The 26,962-nt window shown below is 55.6% G+C and overlaps 1 protein-coding gene across 1 annotated transcript in view; it reads left to right on the plus strand.

Moving 5' to 3' along the window:
* The window catches only part of TRAIP (TRAF interacting protein), a 63,375-nt gene that overhangs the window by 25,321 nt on the left and 11,092 nt on the right, over window positions 1–26,962 (plus strand). Inside the window, exons 3-12 of the mRNA XM_088479529.1 lie at window positions 2,633–2,716; window positions 3,627–3,666; window positions 7,987–8,114; window positions 8,206–8,300; window positions 8,373–8,486; window positions 9,320–9,407; window positions 11,242–11,331; window positions 17,403–17,491; window positions 19,757–19,912; window positions 21,403–21,457. Coding sequence (XP_088335655.1) covers window positions 2,633–2,716; window positions 3,627–3,666; window positions 7,987–8,114; window positions 8,206–8,300; window positions 8,373–8,486; window positions 9,320–9,407; window positions 11,242–11,331; window positions 17,403–17,491; window positions 19,757–19,912; window positions 21,403–21,457 — 939 coding nt within the window. The remainder of the gene's footprint in view (window positions 1–2,632; window positions 2,717–3,626; window positions 3,667–7,986; window positions 8,115–8,205; window positions 8,301–8,372; window positions 8,487–9,319; window positions 9,408–11,241; window positions 11,332–17,402; window positions 17,492–19,756; window positions 19,913–21,402; window positions 21,458–26,962) is intronic.

Raw genomic sequence — 26,962 nt, forward strand, 5'->3', positions numbered from 1 at the left:
GCAGGAGACATCCTATTTGGTCCAGAATTGGATAAAATTGTGACTACTTTGGCGGCTAACAAGACGGCGTTCCTGCCCTCTGCGTATAATACAAAGCTTCGGACGTCATCCTTTCGGTCCTTTCGCCCTCAAGGAAAAGCCAAGGGTCAGTCTTTTCCACGACATCAGACATCATCCAAGGCCTCCAAGCCTGGGGCCAAACAGGCCTGGGCTACTAGATGTCTACCTGCCAAGTCTGAGGACAAGCCTACAGCCTGATAGGGCGGGCCTCTCCCAGGGTGGGAGGCAGACTTCTTCAATTCGCCCAGGTATGGCATCAAACCACGTCAGATAGGGCCTCGATGAATGTAGTCCATGCTCTGATTATCTACGTGGACCGCACTACTTCCATAAGGAAATCGGACTCCCTTTGTCCTATATGGATTCCACAAGAAGGGATGGCCAGCTAACAAACATTCTGGACAGATGGCTTTGTATGACTATCTCACAGGCTTACACGCAGACTGGCCTTCCTGTGCCGGCTACAGTATCTGCTCATTCTACTCGCTCTGTGGGTCCCTCGTGGGCAGCCCGGTGTGCAGCTATGCAAGGCAGCCACGTGGTCTTCTGTCCACTCCTTTCTTAGGTTTTATTCCTTTGATACATTTGCCCCTCAGGATGCTTCCTTCGGGTGTAGGGTTCTCCTATCCGCTCAGGAGCGTTCCCGCCCTAGAACAACTGCTTTGTGACATCCTCATTGTCTCCCTGTGGAGCTCTATGGACCCTGAAGAAGAAAAGGAGAGTTATGGTAAAACATACCTTCGTTCACTTTCTTTCTTCGAAGACCATAGGGTCCACAGGGCACCCGCCCTGACACTCCTAGCTTCTATGTGTTTCTTCTCCTGGTCACTTGCTTCCTTCTCTGTGTGAGAGTGTGATTCCTCAGTGTACCAGTCTTCCTTCTCTCCTATCCTGCTCCTGCCTCGGGCCTGTTAACAAAACTGAAGTGCCTTCAGGCTGTGGGCGTGGTATAGGGGAAAGGACCGGAGCATCCTGGGATTGAAAAGCTTTGCTGTTTGTGTCCGGTCCTCCAGGTCCCACCTACACCCCATTGTCTCTCTGTGGACCCTATGGACTTTTTCTTAAAAGGGACAGATAAGGCATTAATGAGAAGGGAAGCTGCTAGTTGGGCTAGGAATCGTCATATCCTTGGAACTGACTTATTATAGGAAAGGTTTTTGATGTATGTTAGCACACAAGTGTCAGCTGCAACACAGAAAATGTTCTCGGTTCTCGTGCCTGTACAGAAGAGCAGGAAAGTTATATGAGCCCTGTGTGCTGACTGTCTGAAACCCAGCATTTATTAATCTTCTCTACAGCGCTGGTGATACCCCGATGGGAATAATACTGCATATTAAGCTCTGTCCATTCATAGGAAATCTGCACATCCTGCTGTTGGTTTGTTTGCATAACCACAGAGGTCACTGACTGTCCCCGTGTACTACAGGCCACAAGGGATGACGGTGCAGCCATCAGAATAAATGTAGACGAATGCGCTGCTGATCTGTTACCCGTTACATTGTCAGGTTTGGTTTGATCACTGCGCCTTGCGGCGCTGTCAGACAGGTGACACAACAACGCTGACACTTTACCCCGCTCTAAGTGATGGAGTCAGCCTACGTGATGCTATTCTGCCGTCCTTCCACATGGTTATAAGCCTTTCACGTTTAATAGGAACTTGTAATGATTACTGCACAGGAGGCTGCATCTCATCTGTTACTTCAGCTAAAATAAATACCCTGCTCCTTTAGGTACCAAATGTGCAAATTCATTTCCAAAGTGCTTTATGTCACTGGAGTTGGTGAACTTGGCTTCACAAACGCTCTTTGCAGGATTAGATGTGGGGGCTTTAGTACGAGTCCGTCCCTTTATTACTGTCTCTGTGCAGACATGTACTGGTGGTGAGCAGTGTCCAGCATGCTGTTGCCGCTGCACTCCGCCTGTGCTGGGTCCTGCGCTGCACTCCGCCTGTGCTGGGTCCTGCGCTGCACTCCGCCTGTGCTGGGTCCTGCGCTGCACTCCGCCTGTGCTGGGTCCTGCGCTGCACTCCGCCTGTGCTGGGTCCTGCGCTGCACTCCGCCTGTGCTGGGTCCTGCGCTGCACTCCGCCTGTGCTGGGTCCTGCGCTGCACTCCGCCTGTGCTGGGTCCTGCGCTGCACTCCGCCTGTGCTGGGTCCTGCGCTGCACTCCGCCTGTGCTGGGTCCTGCGCTGCACTCCGCCTGTGCTGGGTCCTGCGCTGCACTCCGCCTGTGCTGGGTCCTGCGCTGCACTCCGCCTGTGCTGGGTCCTGCGCTGCACTCCGCCTGTGCTGGGTCCTGCGCTGCACTCTCAAACTCTGTCCTCAGGACCCCAAACAGTTCATGTTTTCCAGGTCTCCTCATAGAAACACAAGTGAAATAATTATATCCACCTGTGGATCTTTTAAAATGTATCAGTGAGTAATGAATACACCTGTGCACCTGCTGGGTGACCTGGAAAACGTGAACTGTGTGAGGTCCTGAGGACCGATCTTAAGAACCACTGCTCTATACTATACCCTTGTCCACCTGTGCTGACTCTATGTAGTGACCCAATGTGATCCTTCTGATTTAGGTCAGTAACCGACAGATAATCAACAAGCTTTTCTTTGATGTTGGGTTAGAGGAAGATGCAACGCTTGATGCAGAGTCTCTGAAGGTATTTAATAATTTCCTGTTGATAACTGCATATAATATTATATATTGCTGTGTATATACAGTGTAAGAACCAGTTGCCTGATCCAGTTTCCTTTGCTGGGAAATATGCACATTTTTATTAATTTTTTTCAATACAAAATTATCTACTCCTACATCTGAGAGAGAACATGTAATACATGCAGCTCTTGCAGACCGACATGCAGCTCTTGTTGGCGGAGCGTCGACTACAATCGGCTCTCTTGTATAGGGGTTAACGTTGCGCTCCTACTCCCTAAAGGTGCTGGGGTAGAAATTAGGGGGCTGCCTAGAGTTAACAGGAGGTCTTTTCTTCCTCCTTGTAGATAATAAAAGAAATGTATAAACCTATCATGGCGCTCACCTAATTATATATAAGAACTGATATAGGAACTGGAATGTGATAAAAAATTAAAAAATATATCACATTCCAGTTCCTATATCAGTTCTTATATATAATTAGGTGAGCGCCATGATAGGTTACAAACAGCTATTATAGGTGGGGCTTGTAATACTGACAGCTCTACTAGGCGGGGTGTGATACTGACAGCTCTATTGGGCGGGGCCTGGCGTACAGGCGGCTCTATTGGGCGGGGCCTGGCGTACAGGCGGCTCTATTGGGCGGGGCCTGGCGTACACACTGAGCGCCTGTCAATAAGTTCCACTTCGAAACCAAAGTAAGAAGGGTAGTTTATACAGATGGAGCATTGCATTCTGCATAATCCTATGCGTATTCTCCAGTTTGGGGATCGCCCCAATAAGCCATATGTCCTAAGGAAGCGTAATGTGTGTGTGTGTGTGTGTGTGTGTGTGTGTGTGTATATATATATGTGTGTACCTAATAGAATGAAAATTCAAAACAGTGTATAAAATTTATCTCCTTTCTCAAATTGCAGAATGAAGTGGACAGAGTAAAAGCCAATCTGCTTGCTAAAGGTGGGTTGTGTGACATATACGTTTGTGCAGGTCATATACATACATACATGTTGGCTCTGCTGTATCAGATTAGTTCATATGTACAGCAGCCTTTCTCTTCCATGGGGAGTCTGGTGATAAACTTCCCATATCGGCCTAATGTAAGCATACTGCTCCATGGGATGTTCCATCCTCTGTCTGGCGCCGTTTGTGTCCTCTGCGGGGTTAATGAATGTGGAACGTGACCTCTTCATGGTGTTGGTTGAGTGACTGTATCCCCCCAGCTCTCTGGTGACCCTTTGCTGGTCCATCTTACCAGTGGTCTCTTTTCTGTGAAGTCTTATTGATGACTTTACTCTTCAGGTGTAAGATTTGTGCTTTCTTCCAGCATCTTTTGTTGTAGTCATGGAAAGCCTAAGACACTGAGCCAGTTCCATCTTCGGGCTGGACCGGGGGCACTCTCCCATGCGGGACATTTCCTCTTCCCTGACTCCCATCGGACTCTCCCATGCGGGACATTTCCTCTTCCCTGACTCTGGGTGCACTCTCCCACGCGGGACATTGACTCTTCCCTGACTCCCGTCGGATTCTCCCATGCGGGACATTTCTTCTTCCCTGACTCCCGTCGGACTCTCCCATGCGGGACATTTCCTCTTCCCTGACTCCCGTCGGACTCTCCCATACGGGACATTGCCTCTTCCCTGACTCCCGTCGGACTCTCCCATGCGGGACATTTCCTCTTCCCTGACTCTGGGTGCACTCTCCCACGCGGGACATTGACTCTTCCCTGACTCCCGTCGGACTCTCCCATGCAGGACATTGACTCTTCCCTGACTCCCGTCGGACTCTCCCACGCGGGACATTGACTCTTCCCTGACTCCCGTAGGACTCTCCCATGCGGGACATTGACTCTTCCCTGACTCAGGTAGGACTCTCCCATGCGGGACATTTCCTCTTCCCTGACTCTGGGTGCACTCTCCCATGCGGGACATTGCTGCTTCCCTGACTCTGGGTGCACTCTCCCATGCGGGACATTGCCGCTTCCCTGACTCTGGGCGCACTCTCCCATGCGGGACATTGCCGCTTCCCTGACTCCTAGCACACTCTCCCACGCGGGACATTGCTGCTTCCCTGACTCTGGGTGCACTCTCCCATGCGGGACATTGCCGCTTCCCTGACTCTGGACGCACTCTCCCATGCGGGACATTGCTGCTTCCCTGACTCTGGACGCACTCTCCCATGCGGGACATTGCCGCTTCCCTGACTCTGGGCGCACTCTCCCATGCGGGACATTGCCGCTTCCCTGACTCTGGGCGCACTCTCCCATGCGGGACATTGACTCTTCCCTGACTCTGGATGCACTCTCCCATACAGGACATTGCTGCTTCCCTAACTCCCGTTGGACTCTCCCATGCGGGACATTGCCGCTTCCCTGACTCTGGACGCACTCTCCCATGCGGGACATTGCCGCTTCCCTGACTCCTAGCACACTCTCCCACGCGGGACATTGCCGCTTCCCTGACTCCTGGCGCACTCTGCCATGCGGGACATTGCCGCTTCCCTGACTCTGGACGCACTCTCCCATGCGGGACATTGACTCTTCCCTGACTCTGGGCGCACTCTCCCATGCGGGACATTGACTCTTCCCTGATTCTGGGCGCACTCTCCCATGCGGGACATTGACTCTTCCCTGATTCTGGGCGCACTCTCCCACGCGGGACATTGCCGCTTCCCTGACTCCTAGCACACTCTCCCACGCGGGACATTGCCGCTTCCCTGACTCCTAGCACACTCTCCCACGCGGGACATTGACTCTTCCCTGACTCCCGTCGGACTCTCCCATGCGGGACATTGACTCTTCCCTGACTCCCGTCGGACTCTCCCAAATGCGGGACATTGACTCTTCCCTGACTCCCGTCGGACTCTCCCATGCGGGACATTGCCGCTTCCCTGACTCTCGTCGGACTCTCCCATGCGGGACATTGCCGCTTCCCTGACTCTCGTCGGACTCTCCCATGCGGGACATTGCCGCTTCCCTGACTCTGGACGCACTCTCCCATGCGGGACATTGCTGCTTCCCTGACTCTGGACGCACTCTCCCATGCGGGACATTGCTGCTTCCCTGACTCTGGGTGCACTCTCCCATGCGGGACATTGCTGCTTCCCTGACTCTGGGTGCACTCTCCCATGCGGGACATTGCCGCTTCCCTGACTCTGGACGCACTCTCCCATGCGGGACATTGCTGCTTCCCTGACTCTGGACGCACTCTCCCATGCGGGACATTGCTGCTTCCCTGACTCTGGGTGCACTCTCCCATGCGGGACATTGCTGCTTCCCTGACTCTGGACGCACTCTCCCATGCGGGACATTGCCGCTTCCCTGACTCCTAGCACACTCTCCCACGCGGGACATTGACTCTTCCCTGACTCCCGTCGGACTCTCCCATGCGGGACATTGACTCTTCCCTGACTCCCGTCGGACTCTCCCAAATGCGGGACATTGACTCTTCCCTGACTCCCGTCGGACTCTCCCATGCGGGACATTGCCGCTTCCCTGACTCCCGTCGGACTCTCCCATGCGGGACATTGCCGCTTCCCTGACTCTCGTCGGACTCTCCCATGCGGGACATTGCCGCTTCCCTGACTCTCGTCGGACTCTCCCATGCGGGACATTGCCGCTTCCCTGACTCTGGACGCACTCTCCCATGCGGGACATTTCCTCTTCCCTGACTCTGGGTGCACTCTCCCATGCGGGACATTGCTGCTTCCCTGACTCTGGGTGCACTCTCCCATGCGGGACATTGCCGCTTCCCTGACTCTGGGCGCACTCTCCCATGCGGGACATTGCCGCTTCCCTGACTCCTAGCACACTCTCCCACGCGGGACATTGCTGCTTCCCTGACTCTGGGTGCACTCTCCCATGCGGGACATTGCCGCTTCCCTGACTCTGGACGCACTCTCCCATGCGGGACATTGCTGCTTCCCTGACTCTGGACGCACTCTCCCATGCGGGACATTGCCGCTTCCCTGACTCTGGGCGCACTCTCCCATGCGGGACATTGCCGCTTCCCTGACTCTGGGCGCACTCTCCCATGCGGGACATTGACTCTTCCCTGACTCTGGATGCACTCTCCCATACAGGACATTGCTACTTCCCTAACTCCCGTTGGACTCTCCCATGCGGGACATTGCCGCTTCCCTGACTCTGGACGCACTCTCCCATGCGGGACATTGCCGCTTCCCTGACTCCTAGCACACTCTCCCACGCGGGACATTGCCGCTTCCCTGACTCCTGGCGCACTCTGCCATGCGGGACATTGCCGCTTCCCTGACTCTGGACGCACTCTCCCATGCGGGACATTGACTCTTCCCTGACTCTGGGCGCACTCTCCCATGCGGGACATTGACTCTTCCCTGATTCTGGGCGCACTCTCCCATGCGGGACATTGACTCTTCCCTGATTCTGGGCGCACTCTCCCATGCGGGACATTGCCGCTTCCCTGACTCCTAGCACACTCTCCCACGCGGGACATTGCCGCTTCCCTGACTCCTAGCACACTCTCCCACGCGGGACATTGACTCTTCCCTGACTCCCGTCGGACTCTCCCATGCGGGACATTGACTCTTCCCTGACTCCCGTCGGACTCTCCCAAATGCGGGACATTGACTCTTCCCTGACTCCCGTCGGACTCTCCCATGCGGGACATTGCCGCTTCCCTGACTCTCGTCGGACTCTCCCATGCGGGACATTGCCGCTTCCCTGACTCTCGTCGGACTCTCCCATGCGGGACATTGCCGCTTCCCTGACTCTGGACGCACTCTCCCATGTGGGACATTGACTCTTCCCTGACTCCCGTCGGACTCTCCCATGCGGGACATTGCCGCTTCCCTGACTCTGGACGCACTCTCCCATGTGGGACATTGACTCTTCCCTGACTCCCGTCGGACTCTCCCATGCGGGACATTTCCTCTTCCCTGACTCTGGGCGCACTCTCCCATGCGGGACATTGCCGCTTCCCTGACTCCTAGCACACTCTCCCACGCGGGACATTGCCGCTTCCCTGACTCCTGGCGCACTCTGCCATGCGGGACATTGCCGCTTCCCTGACTCCCGTCGGACTCTCCCACGCGGCACATTGCCGCTTCCCTGACTCCTGGCGCACTCTCCTATGCGGGACATTGACTATTTCCTCACTACACACATGTGCTTATTCTGGACACTCCATGACACCAGACAGCCGTCTAATGCCGGACATTCCTACCCTAACACGTGCACTGGAACGCACGGTAATGCCACTGTAAGCACATTGGTCACAGTCATATATGTTTTCTGGCTTTCAGAAAAGGAGAAGCGAGAATGTCAGAATTTAGTGGACTCCCTGCGGGAGATGCTGGATGTGAGGAACGTCACCATAGAGTGTCTGCAGAAGAAGGTAGAGGACCAGGAGATGCTGTGCTCATCGCTGAGGGTATGGACAATGCGGCGTGTGCACCGGTAACTCTTCTCTTATGCATCAAACTAGAGTCTTATATCCGTCTTCTGATTTTACTTCTCCATAGAAACAAATGAAGTTCTTTGATCTGCAGCAGTCTGAGACTAAAACTGCCAAGGAGGAGGCACGAAGACTGCGCAATAAACTGAAGTCCCTGGAAAAGTGAGTGTGCTGGTGGCTGGGGGAGAGACCCTCCTTCCCACATGGCTGTAACCTGCCCCTCATGTGTTGCAGCATTGAAGTACTGTTGCAGTCGCAGCGTCCGGAAGTGGAGATGATGATCAGAGACATGGGGTCTGGCGCAGCGGCTGTGGAACAACTTGCCATATACTGCGTCTCATTAAAGAAGTAAGGTTTGCAGACTATCACACTGATGGCAGGAGGGTAGGGGTTCAAACACCTGTAGTTTCAGTGGCTTCCGTATCTTCTCAGAGGGTAAGAATTGTCACATTATGGCTATTATTGGCCAAATGTGCCGGTAACGTTTTCCTGGTGCAGAATGAGTCCCGTACTGTATACAACCTACTATTACCTGTATTCTGATGGAGTCTAATGTTTTACTGTGATCTGGTGAATCTCCATATGTCCCCAACCCAGAGTGCTATAGAATTGTTCAATCGCTGCGAGTGAGAACTGTGCTCTGATGGGTCTAACGATGTCCCCCTGACCGAAGCTGCGGGTCTCACATTGTCTAACGATGTCCCCCTAACCGAAGCTGCGAGTCTCACATTGTCTAACTATGTCCCCCTGACCGAAGCTGCGGGTCTCGCATTGTCTAACGATGTCCCCCTGACCGAAGCTGCGGGTCTCACATTGTCTAACGATGTCCCCCTGACCGAAGCTGCGGGTCTCGCATTGTCTAACGATGTCCCCCTGACCGAAGCTGCCCCTGTAAGAGCTTCAATTGCATCTCACATCCGGACAGCAGGTTTCCTAATGACTTCCTAGTAATGTAATGAAAGCACATCCTATATAGGGCCAGAAGAGGGGCGGTGACTTATTGCCCCGGGTAACGCACTGGTGTCTGATAAGTGCCAGGTCACAGAGGTCAGCATAAATAATTTATAAATGCAGGAACCCTATAAATACTCTGTTCCTGGGTGACCAGGATTGGAAGCAGCTGGGTGGTAAAGGGAGATGTACGTAATTTAACCCTCTGTGTCCCTTCTCTGCACTTCCAGGGAGTATGAGAATCTGAAGGAAGTGCGGAAATCATCTGCAGAAATGACAGAGAAACTGAAGAAGGAGATTTTCTCCTCTCAGAACAAGGTCTGTGCATAGAGGACAGGGGCCGTGCCTAGCAGGGATGTGCGGTCAGCTGAGGCAGAGCCGTCGCTGCCTTATGGGGCAGAGGCCGTGTCTATTCCCAGCGTCTGCTTATGGGGCAGGGGCCGTGTCTATTCCCAGCGTCTGCTTATGGGGCAGGGGCCGTGTCTATTCCCAGCGTCTGCTTATGGGGCAGGGGCCGTGTCTATTCCCAGCGTCTGCTTATGGGGCAGGGGCCGTGTCTATTCCCAGCGTCTGCTTATGGGGCAGGGGCCGTGTCTATTCCCAGCGTCTGCTTATGGGGCAGGGGCCGTGTCTATTCCCAGCGTCTGCTTATGGGGCAGGGGCCGTGTCTATTCCCAGCGTCTGCTTATGGGGCAGGGGCCGTGTCTATTCCCAGCGTCTGCTTATGGGGCAGGGGCCGTGTCTATTCCCAGCGTCTGCTTATGGGGCAGGGGCCGTGTCTATTCCCAGCGTCTGCTTATGGGGCAGGGGCCGTGTCTATTCCCAGCGTCTGCTTATGGGGCAGGGGCCGTGTCTATTCCCAGCGTCTGCTTATGGGGCAGGGGCCGTGTCTATTCCCAGCGTCTGCTTATGGGGCAGGGGCCGTGTCTATTCCCAGCGTCTGCTTATGGGGCAGGGGCCGCGTCTAGTTCCTGCGTCTGCTTATGGGGCAGGGGCCGTGTCTATTCCCTGCGTCTGCTTATGGGGCAGTGTCTATTCCCTGCGTCTGCTTATGGGGCAGGGGCCGTGTCTATTCCCTGCGTCTGCTTATGGGGCCGTGTCTATTCCCTGCGTCTGCTTATGGGGCCGTGTCTATTCCCTGCGTCTGCTTATGGGGCCGCGTCTAGTTCCTGCGTCTGCTTATGGGGCAGTGTCTAGTTCCTGCGTCTGCTTATGGGGCAGTGTCTATTCCCTGCGTCTGCTTATGGGGCAGTGTCTATTCCCTGCGTCTGCTTATGGGGCAGTGTCTATTCCCTGCGTCTGCTTATGGGGCAGTGTCTATTCCCTGCGTCTGCTTATGGGGCAGTGTCTAGTTCCTGCGTCTGCTTATGGGGCAGTGTCTAGTTCCTGCGTCTGCTTATGGGGCAGTGTCTAGTTCCTGCGTCTGCTTATGGGGCAGTGTCTAGTTCCTGCGTCTGCTTATGGGGCAGTGTCTATTCCCTGCGTCTGCTTATGGGGCCGCGTCTAGTTCCTGCGTCTGCTTATGGGGCCGCGTCTAGTTCCTGCGTCTGCTTATGGGGCCGCGTCTAGTTCCTGCGTCTGCTTATGGGGCAGTGTCTATTCCCTGCGTCTGCTTATGGGGCAGTGTCTATTCCCTGCGTCTGCTTATGGGGCCGCGTCTAGTTCCTGCGTCTGCTTATGGGGCAGGGGCCGTGTCTAGTTCTTTCTTATGCGGCAGGGGCCGTGTCTAGTTCTAGCAACTGGTAGGTTATTTGGCTATGAACAAAATGAACTCGTGCATGTGGTTGGGATTTAGAGTGTAAGCTCCTATGGAGAATAACGGACATTGCCTGCACAGCACTATGTAAGTTTGTGGTGCTTTATAAATAAATGAGGATACCGCAGTGCGCGCTCCTGATCTTTGTGCCGGGTGGTGGCAGTAGCGCGCTCCTCACTTCCCATACATAGTGCGGGTGTAGAGAAGTGGTACATCCCCGCTTCAGGCTCTATGCGCCCAGGGCCCAGCGTCTCTCATAGGGTGATAGTGATATTACTGCATCTAATGAAGCCAATACTGTCTGGCACAGAGGAATATGGAAGACAGCGTCACCTCTGTAACTTCTAGTCTGAGCATCATCTACTGCTTGGTCCTAACCACAATCTCTCCTATCAGGCGCAGAAGGCGGAGGCTGAATTGGGGAAGGTGCGGGAGGAGCTCAGCGCATCACAGAAGGAGCTGCACAATGCGGACAAGGAAATCATGGTAAGATGAGCCGCTGCCCCGTCAGCTAGGGGAACTATTCTATGCTATTCAGTGTTATCATAGTGATCTCTATCTATGAACAGTACAACCCAGGGCCTAAATGATAAATCCTGGTCAGTAGGTTTTGTTATTGTTGTCTTTGCGGTTGGACAGGGATCTGTTCCCACATGTCCTTGTCTGAGAGAATACATTGTGCTCCGCTGTAACCTCCCTGGAGGCAGATCATTGGGCTCCGCTGTAACCTCCCCGGAGGCAGGTCATTGGGCTCCGCTGTAACCTCCCCGGAGGCAGGTCATTGGGCTCCGCTGTAACCTCCCCGGAGGCAGATCACTGGGCTCCGCTGTAACCTCCCCGGAGGCAGATCACTGGGCTCCGCTGTAACCTCCCCGGAGGCAGATCACTGGGCTCCGCTGTAACCTCCCCGGAGGCAGATCACTGGGCTCCGCTGTAACCTCCCCGGAGGCAGATCACTGGGCTCCGCTGTAACCTCCCCGGAGGCAGATCACTGGGCTCCGCTGTAACCTCCCCGGAGGCAGATCACTGGGCTCCGCTGTAACCTCCCCGGAGGCAGATCACTGGGCTCCGCTGTAACCTCCCCGGAGGCAGATCACTGGGCTCCGCTGTAACCTCCCCGGAGGCAGATCACTGGGCTCCGCTGTAACCTCCCCGGAGGCAGATCACTGGGCTCCGCTGTAACCTCCCCGGAGGCAGATCACTGGGCTCCGCTGTAACCTCCCCGGAGGCAGATCACTGGGCTCCGCTGTAACCTCCCCGGAGGCAGATCACTGGGCTCCGCTGTAACCTCCCCGGAGGCAGATCACTGGGCTCCGCTGTAACCTCCCCGGAGGCAGATCACTGGGCTCCGCTGTAACCTCCCCGGAGGCAGATCACTGGGCTCCGCTGTAACCTCCCCGGAGGCAGATCACTGGGCTCCGCTGTAACCTCCCCGGAGGCAGATCACTGGGCTCCGCTGTAACCTCCCCGGAGGCAGATCACTGGGCTCCGCTGTAACCTCCCCGGAGGCAGATCACTGGGCTCCGCTGTAACCTCCCCGGAGGCAGATCACTGGGCTCCGCTGTAACCTCCCCGGAGGCAGATCACTGGGCTCCGCTGTAACCTCCCCGGAGGCAGATCACTGGGCTCCGCTGTAACCTCCCCGGAGGCAGATCACTGGGCTCCGCTGTAACCTCCCCGGAGGCAGATCACTGGGCTCCGCTGTAACCTCCCCGGAGGCAGATCACTGGGCTCCGCTGTAACCTCCCCGGAGGCAGATCACTGGGCTCCGCTGTAACCTCCCCGGAGGCAGATCACTGGGCTCCGCTGTAACCTCCCCGGAGGCAGATCACTGGGCTCCGCTGTAACCTCCCCGGAGGCAGATCACTGGGCTCCGCTGTAACCTCCCCGGAGGCAGATCACTGGGCTCCGCTGTAACCTCCCCGGAGGCAGATCACTGGGCTCCGCTGTAACCTCCCCGGAGGCAGATCACTGGGCTCCGCTGTAACCTCCCCGGAGGCAGATCACTGGGCTCCGCTGTAACCTCCCCGGAGGCAGATCACTGGGCTCCGCTGTAACCTCCCCGGAGGCAGATCACTGGGCTCCGCTGTAACCTCCCCGGAGGCAGATCACTGGGCTCCGCTGTAACCTCCCCGGAGGCAGATCACTGGGCTCCGCTGTAACCTCCCCGGAGGCAGATCACTGGGCTCCGCTGTAACCTCCCCGGAGGCAGATCACTGGGCTCCGCTGTAACCTCCCCGGAGGCAGATCACTGGGCTCCGCTGTAACCTCCCCGGAGGCAGATCACTGGGCTCCGCTGTAACCTCCCCGGAGGCAGATCACTGGGCTCCGCTGTAACCTCCCCGGAGGCAGATCACTGGGCTCCGCTGTAACCTCCCCGGAGGCAGATCACTGGGCTCCGCTGTAACCTCCCCGGAGGCAGATCACTGGGCTCCGCTGTAACCTCCCCGGAGGCAGATCACTGGGCTCCGCTGTAACCTCCCCGGAGGCAGATCACTGGGCTCCGCTGTAACCTCCCCGGAGGCAGATCACTGGGCTCCGCTGTAACCTCCCCGGAGGCAGATCACTGGGCTCCGCTGTAACCTCCCCGGAGGCAGATCACTGGGCTCCGCTGTAACCTCCCCGGAGGCAGATCACTGGGCTCCGCTGTAACCTCCCCGGAGGCAGATCACTGGGCTCCGCTGTAACCTCCCCGGAGGCAGATCACTGGGCTCCGCTGTAACCTCCCCGGAGGCAGATCACTGGGCTCCGCTGTAACCTCCCCGGAGGCAGATCACTGGGCTCCGCTGTAACCTCCCCGGAGGCAGATCACTGGGCTCCGCTGTAACCTCCCCGGAGGCAGATCACTGGGCTCCGCTGTAACCTCCCCGGAGGCAGATCACTGGGCTCCGCTGTAACCTCCCCGGAGGCAGATCACTGGGCTCCGCTGTAACCTCCCCGGAGGCAGATCACTGGGCTCCGCTGTAACCTCCCCGGAGGCAGATCACTGGGCTCCGCTGTAACCTCCCCGGAGGCAGATCACTGGGCTCCGCTGTAACCTCCCCGGAGGCAGATCACTGGGCTCCGCTGTAACCTCCCCGGAGGCAGATCACTGGGCTCCGCTGTAACCTCCCCGGAGGCAGATCACTGGGCTCCGCTGTAACCTCCCCGGAGGCAGATCACTGGGCTCCGCTGTAACCTCCCCGGAGGCAGATCACTGGGCTCCGCTGTAACCTCCCCGGAGGCAGATCACTGGGCTCCGCTGTAACCTCCCCGGAGGCAGATCACTGGGCTCCGCTGTAACCTCCCCGGAGGCAGATCACTGGGCTCCGCTGTAACCTCCCCGGAGGCAGATCACTGGGCTCCGCTGTAACCTCCCCGGAGGCAGATCACTGGGCTCCGCTGTAACCTCCCCGGAGGCAGATCACTGGGCTCCGCTGTAACCTCCCCGGAGGCAGATCACTGGGCTCCGCTGTAACCTCCCCGGAGGCAGATCACTGGGCTCCGCTGTAACCTCCCCGGAGGCAGATCACTGGGCTCCGCTGTAACCTCCCCGGAGGCAGATCACTGGGCTCCGCTGTAACCTCCCCGGAGGCAGATCACTGGGCTCCGCTGTAACCTCCCCGGAGGCAGATCACTGGGCTCCGCTGTAACCTCCCCGGAGGCAGATCACTGGGCTCCGCTGTAACCTCCCCGGAGGCAGATCACTGGGCTCCGCTGTAACCTCCCCGGAGGCAGATCACTGGGCTCCGCTGTAACCTCCCCGGAGGCAGATCACTGGGCTCCGCTGTAACCTCCCCGGAGGCAGATCACTGGGCTCCGCTGTAACCTCCCCGGAGGCAGATCACTGGGCTCCGCTGTAACCTCCCCGGAGGCAGATCACTGGGCTCCGCTGTAACCTCCCCGGAGGCAGATCACTGGGCTCCGCTGTAACCTCCCCGGAGGCAGATCACTGGGCTCCGCTGTAACCTCCCCGGAGGCAGATCACTGGGCTCCGCTGTAACCTCCCCGGAGGCAGATCACTGGGCTCCGCTGTAACCTCCCCGGAGGCAGATCACTGGGCTCCGCTGTAACCTCCCCGGAGGCAGATCACTGGGCTCCGCTGTAACCTCCCCGGAGGCAGATCACTGGGCTCCGCTGTAACCTCCCCGGAGGCAGATCACTGGGCTCCGCTGTAACCTCCCCGGAGGCAGATCACTGGGCTCCGCTGTAACCTCCCCGGAGGCAGATCACTGGGCTCCGCTGTAACCTCCCCGGAGGCAGATCACTGGGCTCCGCTGTAACCTCCCCGGAGGCAGATCACTGGGCTCCGCTGTAACCTCCCCGGAGGCAGATCACTGGGCTCCGCTGTAACCTCCCCGGAGGCAGATCACTGGGCTCCGCTGTAACCTCCCCGGAGGCAGATCACTGGGCTCCGCTGTAACCTCCCCGGAGGCAGATCACTGGGCTCCGCTGTAACCTCCCCGGAGGCAGATCACTGGGCTCCGCTGTAACCTCCCCGGAGGCAGATCACTGGGCTCCGCTGTAACCTCCCCGGAGGCAGATCACTGGGCTCCGCTGTAACCTCCCCGGAGGCAGATCACTGGGCTCCGCTGTAACCTCCCCGGAGGCAGATCACTGGGCTCCGCTGTAACCTCCCCGGAGGCAGATCACTGGGCTCCGCTGTAACCTCCCCGGAGGCAGATCACTGGGCTCCGCTGTAACCTCCCCGGAGGCAGATCACTGGGCTCCGCTGTAACCTCCCCGGAGGCAGATCACTGGGCTCCGCTGTAACCTCCCCGGAGGCAGATCACTGGGCTCCGCTGTAACCTCCCCGGAGGCAGATCACTGGGCTCCGCTGTAACCTCCCCGGAGGCAGATCACTGGGCTCCGCTGTAACCTCCCCGGAGGCAGATCACTGGGCTCCGCTGTAACCTCCCCGGAGGCAGATCACTGGGCTCCGCTGTAACCTCCCCGGAGGCAGATCACTGGGCTCCGCTGTAACCTCCCCGGAGGCAGATCACTGGGCTCCGCTGTAACCTCCCCGGAGGCAGATCACTGGGCTCCGCTGTAACCTCCCCGGAGGCAGATCACTGGGCTCCGCTGTAACCTCCCCGGAGGCAGATCACTGGGCTCCGCTGTAACCTCCCCGGAGGCAGATCACTGGGCTCCGCTGTAACCTCCCCGGAGGCAGATCACTGGGCTCCGCTGTAACCTCCCCGGAGGCAGATCACTGGGCTCCGCTGTAACCTCCCCGGAGGCAGATCACTGGGCTCCGCTGTAACCTCCCCGGAGGCAGATCACTGGGCTCCGCTGTAACCTCCCCGGAGGCAGATCACTGGGCTCCGCTGTAACCTCCCCGGAGGCAGATCACTGGGCTCCGCTGTAACCTCCCCGGAGGCAGATCACTGGGCTCCGCTGTAACCTCCCCGGAGGCAGATCACTGGGCTCCGCTGTAACCTCCCCGGAGGCAGATCACTGGGCTCCGCTGTAACCTCCCCGGAGGCAGATCACTGGGCTCCGCTGTAACCTCCCCGGAGGCAGATCACTGGGCTCCGCTGTAACCTCCCCGGAGGCAGATCACTGGGCTCCGCTGTAACCTCCCCGGAGGCAGATCACTGGGCTCCGCTGTAACCTCCCCGGAGGCAGATCACTGGGCTCCGCTGTAACCTCCCCGGAGGCAGATCACTGGGCTCCGCTGTAACCTCCCCGGAGGCAGATCACTGGGCTCCGCTGTAACCTCCCCGGAGGCAGATCACTGGGCTCCGCTGTAACCTCCCCGGAGGCAGATCACTGGGCTCCGCTGTAACCTCCCCGGAGGCAGATCACTGGGCTCCGCTGTAACCTCCCCGGAGGCAGATCACTGGGCTCCGCTGTAACCTCCCCGGAGGCAGATCACTGGGCTCCGCTGTAACCTCCCCGGAGGCAGATCACTGGGCTCCGCTGTAACCTCCCCGGAGGCAGATCACTGGGCTCCGCTGTAACCTCCCCGGAGGCAGATCACTGGGCTCCGCTGTAACCTCCCCGGAGGCAGATCACTGGGCTCCGCTGTAACCTCCCCGGAGGCAGATCACTGGGCTCCGCTGTAACCTCCCCGGAGGCAGATCACTGGGCTCCGCTGTAACCTCCCCGGAGGCAGATCACTGGGCTCCGCTGTAACCTCCCCGGAGGCAGATCACTGGGCTCCGCTGTAACCTGCCCGGAGGCAGATCACTGGGCTCCGCTGTAACCTCCCCGGAGGCAGATCACTGGGCTCCGCTGTAACCTCCCCGGAGGCAGATCACTGGGCTCCGCTGTAACCTCCCCGGAGGCAGATCACTGGGCTCCGCTGTAACCTCCCCGGAGGCAGATCACTGGGCTCCGCTGTAACCTCCCCGGAGGCAGATCACTGGGCTCCGCTGTAACCTCCCCGGAGGCAGATCACTGGGCTCCGCTGTAACCTCCCCGGAGGCAGATTTAGTGGACATGCAGTGGGGAGAATATATAATATATTGTTAGCTATATAAATAACTGGTAATAAATAATAAAAAAATAAATAAAATATATATATTCTCCTTAATACATTACCTTCAGCATTAATGCTTCATTATCTTGTGCAGAGCTTGAAGAAAAAAGTGGAGTTTTTGCAGAAGACCCTCAGTACCCCGACTGCTACTAACGAAGCCATCAGTCGCCTCATATTTGAGAGGTTTGTGTGAATATTTACAGTTGTGGTATATATGAGAAATGAGTTATGTACATGTGGTGAAACTTATCTTGGCAAGGCGGATTATAGCACCAATATGCCATTTATTTGCATGCTGGGAGTAGTGTGACTGATGCACACGCCAAGGCCCCCATGCTGGGAGTAGTGTGACTGATGCACACGCCAAGGCCCCCATGCTGGGAGTAGTGTGACTGATGCACACGCCAAGGCCCCCATGCTGGGGAGTAGTGTGACTGATGCACACGCCAAGGCCCCCATGCTGGGAGTAGTGTGACTGATGCACACGCCAAGGCCCCCATGCTGGGAGTAGTGTGACTGATGCACACGCCAAGGCCCCCATGCTGGGAGTAGTGTGACTGATGCACACGCCAAGGCCCCCATGCTGGGAGTAGTGTGACTGATGCACACGCCAAGGCCCCCATGCTGGGAGTAGTGTGACTGATGCACACGCCAAGGCCCCCATGCTGGGAGTAGTGTGACTGATGCACACGCCAAGGCCCCCATGCTGGGAGTAGTGTGACTGATGCACACGCCAAGGCCCCCATGCTGGGAGTAGTGTGACTGATGCACACGCCAAGGCCCCCATGCTGGGAGTAGTGTGACTGATGCACACGCCAAGGCCCCCATGCTGGGAGTAGTGTGACTGATGCACACGCCAAGGCCCCCATGCTGGGAGTAGTGTGACTGATGCACACGCCAAGGCCCCCATGCTGGGAGTAGTGTGACTGATGCACACGCCAAGGCCCCCATGCTGGGAGTAGTGTGACTGATGCACACGCCAAGGCCCCCATGCTGGGAGTAGTGTGACTGATGCACACGCCAAGGCCCCCATGCTGGGAGTAGTGTGACTGATGCACACGCCAAGGCCCCCATGCTGGGAGTAGTGTGACTGATGCACACGCCAAGGCCCCCATGCTGGGAGTAGTGTGACTGATGCACACGCCAAGGCCCCCATGCTGGGAGTAGTGTGACTGATGCACACGCCAAGGCCCCCATGCTGGGAGTAGTGTGACTGATGCACACGCCAAGGCCCCCATGCTGGGAGTAGTGTGACTGATGCACACGCCAAGGCCCCCATGCTGGGAGTAGTGTGACTGATGCACACGCCAAGGCCCCCATGCTGGGAGTAGTGTGACTGATGCACACGCCAAGGCCCCCCATGCTGGGAGTAGTGTGACTGATGCACACGCCAAGGCCCCCATGCTGGGAGTAGTGTGACTGATGCACACGCCAAGGCCCCCATGCTGGGAGTAGTGTGACTGATGCACACGCCAAGGCCCCCATGCTGGGAGTAGTGTGACTGACGCACACGCCAAGGCCCCCATGCTGGGAGTAGTGTGAATGACGCACACGCCAAGGCCCCCATGCTGGTAGTAGTGTGAATGACGCACACGCCAAGGCCCCCATGCTGGTAGTAGTGTGAATGACGCACACGCCAAGGCCCCATGCTGCAAATTCGAGAGAGAAACCATTAAAGCAAAACTATAGGTGTAGTGACGTTGTGGCCGCGTATCGCACAAGAAACGGATTCTCTGCGCTCGTCTTTTGGTAATATAAAGAAAATTAGAGCTTTAATGAATTATTAGTTTAAAAATGTAACCGCTTTACTGGTTTGCAATAAAAAATACTCTGTGGAAAAATGTAAGTGTCATTTGTAATAAAGACAAATCTGTAAAGCTGGGCACACACGTAAAGATTTTCTGTCCAACCATCCAACTAGCTGATTGGTTGGAATGAAGATCTGGTGACGTATGGGAGTAACTGATGATCAGCAATTTGCTCCCAAATGCCAGAATACAGATGACAATGGCGTCAGACAAGTGCGAACAAATTGTTTAGATCAAACATTTAACAAACAACAGTTTTTGTCCATTTTCCGGCGTTTGGGAGCAAATTGCTGATCATCGGTTACTCCCATACGTCACCAGATCTTCATTCCAACCAATCAGCTAGTTGGATGGTTGGACAGAAAATCTTTACGTGTGTGCCCAGCTTTAGACTTTTTAGGGGGTTCATACTTTTGCAAGGCACTGTAGATGCTTTAACAGCTTATTCTTATGTTACCTAAGCGCAGTAAAATGATTTACATTGTCCGTCCTTAGCCCGGGTAGAAGACCCCACCACAATTGCTGCGTATGACTTATTACTTCTTGCGCTCTGTGTTACTTGGAGCTGTCACATAACGGGGAGATGTGAAGTGCAGGAGACTGTGCTATCCTGTTACTAATTAGATTATTTCCTTTTCAGCCCAGCGCCAATTGGACTGGAGAGGCCGAGACTCCGTCCTCCGCTCTTAGGGGACGACATCAACCTCGACCTCACCTTTGACATTGATACACCGGAGTCCAATCCACAGAAACCAGTTGTTGTTCCTTTTAAAAAGTTGAAGCTGGAGCATAGCCAGTAAGTTGTATAATGTCTGTATAGTGATCTAGGAAAGGAGCCGGACATACAGGTTTATTACCAACTCAGTCATCAGGATAATGGTGCCCACAGACTGTACTGTGCCCTTTTCTCTCATCTGGGGGACGCTGCAGACTGATTCTACCCTCTGGGATCAGGCTTTGTAGAGGGGCGGGCATTAAGACTGTGCTGGCATCTGTCCCACCAGCCTTAGCCCGCTCACGGCCCCCCAGAAGGGCACCAGGCACCTACATGTATGTGTGCAGAAGTTCCGTCCCTTTTTAGATTCTCTTGCAGCGCCGTAACCCGGGACTCTCTGCTTCAATGGGGGCGATTCAATTCAACCCAAATTGACTAGCGCTCCCGGAGCTATTCAATTCAGTGCACTGTTTGGGCCTGCTAAGGATTTTTTTCTTGCACCCCCCTGGGGATGCAAGGAGAAATCCGACCAAAGTGCCAGGTGCGCAGCTGTTTTTCTGCTTAGTGAGGCGCTAACAGCTGCGCGCCTGGTACTTTGGTCAGAAAATGCCGGTTAACGCGCCTTAACACTTTCGCTCCCGGTGCTATTCAATTCTCGTTGAATTGAATCGCCCCCAATGATTCTACAGAGGTAGTGCCGGACAGCCAAATGGCGAAGCAGCTCATGTAGCAGCCCGGAGCCTGACTCTCATGCATAGGTTCATGTTACGGCAGTCACAGCCTGCAGGAGGAGGCGGCACAAGGAGCAGGTAATACCGCGGCCCGAAGCCTGCTCCTGGTACCCGCAAGGGTTAATCCTGGAGAGTGCGGCCTTCTGCTAGATCAGAGTTTTTTTTAGTATTTCAATTTGCCACCATTTTTTTTTTATGGTGGCTGCCATCTTGGTCACTCTGCCTGGGCGTAGGGGGTGGTCATTACAACTGGACCCCTCTCCCCTGGCAGAAGTGTAATGTAAGTAAAGCATTCCTCAAACAAACATGAAAGATGAGCAATCACTGTACATTGTAACCGTATTTCCCAAGCCCTAGAATAGGAAGAAACCTGCTCTGACCGTTCGTATTTCCTGGGACACGGCTCCTTATATAGGATGATTCTTATAGGGTTAGTAACATGCAGATGTACTATTGATGTTCCAAAGCCTAAGGGGTCTATGTACTAAGCATTGGAGAGAGATAAAGTACCAACCAGTCAGCTCCTAATTGTCATTTTTAAAACACAGCCTGTAACATGACAGGAGCTGATTGGTTGGTACTTTATCTCTCTCCAAGGCTTAGTAGATCTACTCCTGTCAGTTCTTTGAGAATAACAAGCAATTCATCCACTCCTGGTTTGCTGGAAGACGGGTAAAAGCATATTTATGGGGGTGGGGGGGGGGGGGCTCAATGATAGATCTGTATAGAGAATTTATAACTGCCCATATTTGTACTATTCGTCCTCCTATAGACTTTTGGTCAGGACTGTCACGGGTCCCGTACGTGTATTTCCCAATTCTCTCCCTTTTCTCTCCCCAGATCTCCGCTGAGCCGCCACACTACAAGCCCGCTGCGGCAGTCTAAAGGGGGGACGGTAAGTGGGGGTTTCTTTTCCAATTATGTGTTTTAAGTTCCACATTAATATTACAGCAGATGCCATGAAATATGAGGAGGAACAAACTCTGACTGACCAAGGGAAACTGTAGCTGTACAACTTCAGGAGCTCAGCGTTGGTGCAATAATATTATTACCCCATGGGCACTAGTACTAGTACTCCAGTTTATCCTGTGCCCACCAAATACAGCGGGCAGCGAGACTTGTCCATTACGCATTGGCCAGCAGCCATTTCCCTACCTGCAGTAAGGCTCCTGTCTGCTAGGAGTAACACAGGTACTGTGACACACACACGTCTTACAGTCACGCACATGTGTACACGTACATACTGCATGTTTATAACTAACAGCAGGACCACAGGCAGCTACCATGGTAAGAGGCGTCTCATGGCACCTCTCTGCATTGTGACAGCTGTGAGAATGTGGCTCTCCAATAGGCCCTGGATAGACAGCAGCAGAAAATGTCACGGCCATGCCACCATCCCCAACTGCCACCCAACTCTGCCCATATCAGAAGATAACCAAGGAGATTGTGTCCTGCCTCCTAGCAGTGAGCCTAAAGAGCAGCCAGTGGGTACAATGAGATGGTAAATCCTGCTGCCTTGGTCTGACATGCCATCTCACCCTGATGTTAGACTGTCTGGCTCTCTCCAAGGGAGATGCCTCAGTTTTGGGCGGCTGACTTGTTTGAGGTCAAGACGTGGCTGCTGGGCAGAGATCCACAGACTTTGAAAGAAGCCACCGTGCTGGCTGACAAGTTGGTGGAGACCCATTCACAAATGAGACTGATGCAAGCTCTAGCTAGAAAGCCGCAGAGTGTTTGGCCTATGAAGCTGCCTTAGGTCCCTCTAAGTATTTATTGCAATGGCTCTGGAATAACTTCTCCATGGCTCTCAAGGAACAGTGGGCCTGATTCAGAGCCGCTCACAGGATGTGTATGCAAATTGCGTAGGCAGTGCTATCGTACAGCAATGTATTAGCACGCCCAGTATGTCTTAGAGAGCAATCACATAGTGTATGCAGACACCCACCAACCTGTTCTAAGACGCCCACTTGCGCACGTCATGTCCAGGAAGTGTATGCAACCATCAGTACATCGGGTAACATCGGATGCTATCGCAGCGCTTTAGGTTGACCATACCCAGCCGCAAGCACTGCGAGAACTTCAGTGTAAAAACCAGCCAAGTGACGTGTACCATGACGCTGTCTTATAATTATACGTACCTCTAACACGCCGCTGAGATACTCAGGCACGCCTGCGTCTGCACCTCCACTCCCCCGTTTTTGCCAGCCCCTGTTACCACCTACAGACGGTTTCTCCTGTCACTGACTCTGCTGGGCTGTCTATGCGCAGCGAGCAAGTGCATTGTGAACATTCACTAAGGTATGCGCACACGCACTGCGCACAATGTATACACACTGCATACCATCGGCAGCAGCGAGAGTATGTATCTTAGCGAGCGGGTCTGAATGAGCTCCAGTGTCTCATGTAATTCCAGAAAGCATCTGCAGGGTGTCACTTGGCCTGTCCGCTGTTCCATACTCCTGCCCATCTACCGTAAGACCCTGTAGTCACCGTTGAGCAAAGTACTCGTATACTGGTCTCTGGGACCAATCTGCTTTAATGCTTCTCCAGCCTGGAACCTCTACGTAAGGGAAGCCCCCACAGTTGTATCACGCTCCATTGTGGAAGCTGCTGCAGGTCTACTGGGGCAATGCAGGGAAGCAGAACAATTTGTTCTACCAGTAAATTGTATAAAGTCCACTACATGTTTCTACTTCAGGGTCCATAGGGGGTCCACAGGGTTGACCTTGGGGATATAGCTGGATCAGGATCCATGGGCACCACACAGTTAAGCTTTTAGCTCCCAGGATGCACTTGGGTCCTCCTCTATACCCCGCCCCCGAGCCACAGGCACCTCAGTGTAAGCTGGTGCCCGGCCGGAGTCGGTCACCGCGCAGGGGGGCTGCAGGAGCAGCCCCCAGAAGCTTTTTATTTTCTAATAGATTTTATTTATTTTAGTTTCTCTTTTTACTACAGACGGCAGCGAAGGGCTGTCTGTACAGACGCCCACGCTGCCGCTCTGATCCCCGACTGGCGCCGCGACGCCAGTACTGATCTGGGGATCGCGGCGGGAGGACAGAGTCCGTACTAGCCGGACTCTGTCTACCTCCCAGGACTGCTGCCGGAGTTGCCGGGGATTCAGGTAAGCCGCGCGTCGCTGGCTAGCGGCGGCGCGCGGAATACCTTAAATGCAGTCCTTTAGCCTCCGGTCCTGGGGACAGACCGGAGGCTGCTGGCAGTGGCGGCGGCCCCCCCATAACCCGTGGGACCACTAGACCACCAGGGATAACCGGCAAGCGGGAAGCCAGCATCCCTGGGGTTAATGGCCAGCCAGGGGAGGAAGCCTTCCCTGTTCAGTGGCTCCTCCCCTCAGCTCAGCGCGCTTTTCAGCCTGCATGTCTAGCGTCCCTGAGCTGCAGTTCACTCGGCCACTTCTCCTCTGAGGTCTCTGGCGGCCATTTTTTTCTACATGTGGCAGCGCAGATCCCTCCAGGGAGCACGCGGACCAGTCCCCCTGTGTACCTCTCCCCTGTTAGGACGGCGTACACAGCACTATAGCCCTCCCAAACACTGAATCTGGGCGGTTGAGTGTAGTGTAAAGGTGCAGTGAGTATATCTTCCTGCATGGTATGTGACTTTTGCTAGTGCTGCTGTCTGTATTTTTCTCTTATTACTGTCAGCTTATATCTATCTCTTTCCTTCTTCCTTAGCCCTACAGGTGTGGAGGAGGGGCTTTTCTACTAACCTCACATATATAAATCAAGTATTTGTGAGGTCTGTCACATACAGTTGTGTGCTACACAGTGCCATATTCAGGACTGTTGTTCAGCACACAGGGAAGTGCAGTTCTTTTTTCCTCTATTGCCATATATATTTTGTCTGTACATTATATTTGGTTATGTCTGAGGGTGAAGTTGAGCACTCCGGGACTCCAGTGTTGTTTTCCTGCAGGCGCTGCTCTGCGGGATCACATAGGGAAGAGGCATCTCTGGATGGCCTTTATGAGCGGTGTCAGGTGACTCCTGGTCAATCCAGACCCCCTATGACACAGGAGCCACCATGGGCTATGTTTTCACAGGTGCTGGTGTCTTTGGCGGACCGCCTTGCGGCTCCGTCTGCTGTCCCTACGAGGACTCTGTCCCAGCCTACCATTTCCCATTCCCAGTGTACCCCGCAATTATTGCAGAGTTCCTCTGGGTCACAGACTGTGGACCCTTATTCAGGATTGCCTATCTATTTTCAGGCCACTCCTGCTACACAACAGTCTGTGATGCCTTTCCAGACCAATGTGGCAGCTCCTCCACCATGGGTGGACGTGCTCTCCAGTTCAGTCCAGAGTCTGGCAGCTGCATCTTCGACTTTTCAGTCGATGCTGCACAATGACATGTCTGCAGGGGCGTCTAAGCGTGCACATAAGTTGCATGCGGCGCAGATTTCGGACACTGAGGGGTCCTCAGATGAGGGTGATGTCCAGGACGACTCCGATTCGTACACCTCGGCTCAGGAGTTGGAATCTCGGTCGTCTATTAATGTACGAGCTCTGGTTAGGGCGGTGCGTGCCATTCTCCTAATAGAGGATGAGGCACCTGATCCTAAGTAGAAATTCCCTAGTTTAAAAAAAAAAAAAAAAAAACTAAGGTGACTTCGGCGGTATTCCCCCTATCTGATCAATTAACGGATCATATGGCGGTGGCTTGGCAGACACCCAGTAAGAGATTTGTGCCTCAAAAGAGGTTGGCTTCCAATTATCCATTCCCGGAGGCGCATTGTAGGAAGTGGGTAGCTCCACCGGCGGTGGATTCCCATGTCACACGCCTTATTAAGAGTGCTACGCTGCCAATACCGTCAGTTTCCTCGTTAAAGGATCCCACGGACAGAAAGGTTGAGGCTTGCCTTAAGTCTATTTATTCCCTCTCGGGAGCAATTGCTCGCCCGTCCATGGCCATTTCCTGGTGGCTAAGGCCATTAGGGTTGGGCCAATGCCTTAGGGGACACTTTTCCTGAGGATACTCAGGAAGTCCAGAGGGCATTACTAGGACAGATGAGTGATGCGGCTTCTTATATTGGAGAAGCTTCCTTGGACGCTAGTCTGCTAACCTCTAGGGTGTCGGCTGCGGCTGTGCATGCCCGCCGCTCCTTATGGCTGAGGTCCTGGAGAGCAGACGCTGATTCAAACAAGGGCCTGGAGGCCTTACCTTTTAATGGGGAATTACTTTTTGGTCGAGACTTGGATAGGATCGTGGATAGACTGGCTAGGTCCAAGAAACAAGCTTAGAGTGCCAGGCGTCCCTCTTCCAAACAGGAAGATAAGCCTTCCGCCTGATGGGACGGGCCTCCCTCTGGGGGATCCCAGAGGGGAGGCCGACTTCTTCATTTCGCCCAGAGCTGGTTCAATACCACCACCGATGCCTGGGTGCGAGAAGTGGTCTCCCAGGGGTACGCCCTGTCTTTTCGGCGCAGACCGCCTCACTAGTTTTTCTGCACGAGTCCTTCTCAGGACATAGCCAAGGCTATGCTGATCAGGGAAGCTATAGACTCCTTGCTGACTGCAGGGGTCATTGTACCTGTTCCACAATCTCAGCATGGGATGGGGTACTATTCTGCTGTTTCTGGTACAGAAACCCAATGGCTCCCATCGACCCGTTCTAAATTTAAAGTCTTTGAACAGGTTTCTCAGGATTCCCAGGTTCAGAATGGAAACCTTGTGTTCCATAATTCTGGCTATGGAACCAGGGGATTACATGGTCTCCCTGGATATCCAGGACGCTTACCTCCATGTGCCGATAGCAACGTCACATCAGAGGTGTCTGCGGTTCGCTCTGTTGCACCGTCACTACCAGTTCCGGGCTCTCCACAGCGCCGAGGGTGTTCACCAAGGTGATGGCAGTTATGGCTGCCCACCTTCGGAACCAGGGGGTACGGTTGTTAGCGTATCTGGATGACCTCCTATTGCTGGCAAGCTCTCCGGAGGTTCTGCTGCAACATCTCCAACTGACGGTGGCTTGTCTGCAGATGCACGGGTGGTTAATAAATTGGAGGAAGTCATCCCTGATCCCATCTCAGCAGAGGGTCCATCTGGGGGCCCTCCTAGACTCTCATCAGCAGCGGATCTTTCTAACTCCAGAAAAGGTATCTTCCCTACAGTTGCGGATACGCAGTTGCCTGGATTGTGCCAGTCTTTCGGTACACTCGGCAATGAGAGTGCTGGGTTCCAGGGTGTCGGCATTCGACATGGTGGAATTTGCCCAGTTTCACTCCAGGCCTCTGCAGAGGCTGATTCTAGCAAACTGGAATGGGTTGCCTCACCGGATCCGGTCACAGACCCTGGTGCTATCTCCGGATGTACGACAGTCCCTGAATTGGTGGCTTTAAACAGCTCACCTTCTCGAGGTTCGCCCCTTTTGGATCCCGGACTGGGTTC

The sequence above is a fragment of the Taudactylus pleione genome, unplaced genomic scaffold (genome assembly GCF_031769625.1).
Source record: "Taudactylus pleione unplaced genomic scaffold, aTauple2 ptg000239l, whole genome shotgun sequence".
In the NCBI taxonomy this organism is placed as follows: Eukaryota; Metazoa; Chordata; class Amphibia; order Anura; family Myobatrachidae; genus Taudactylus; species Taudactylus pleione.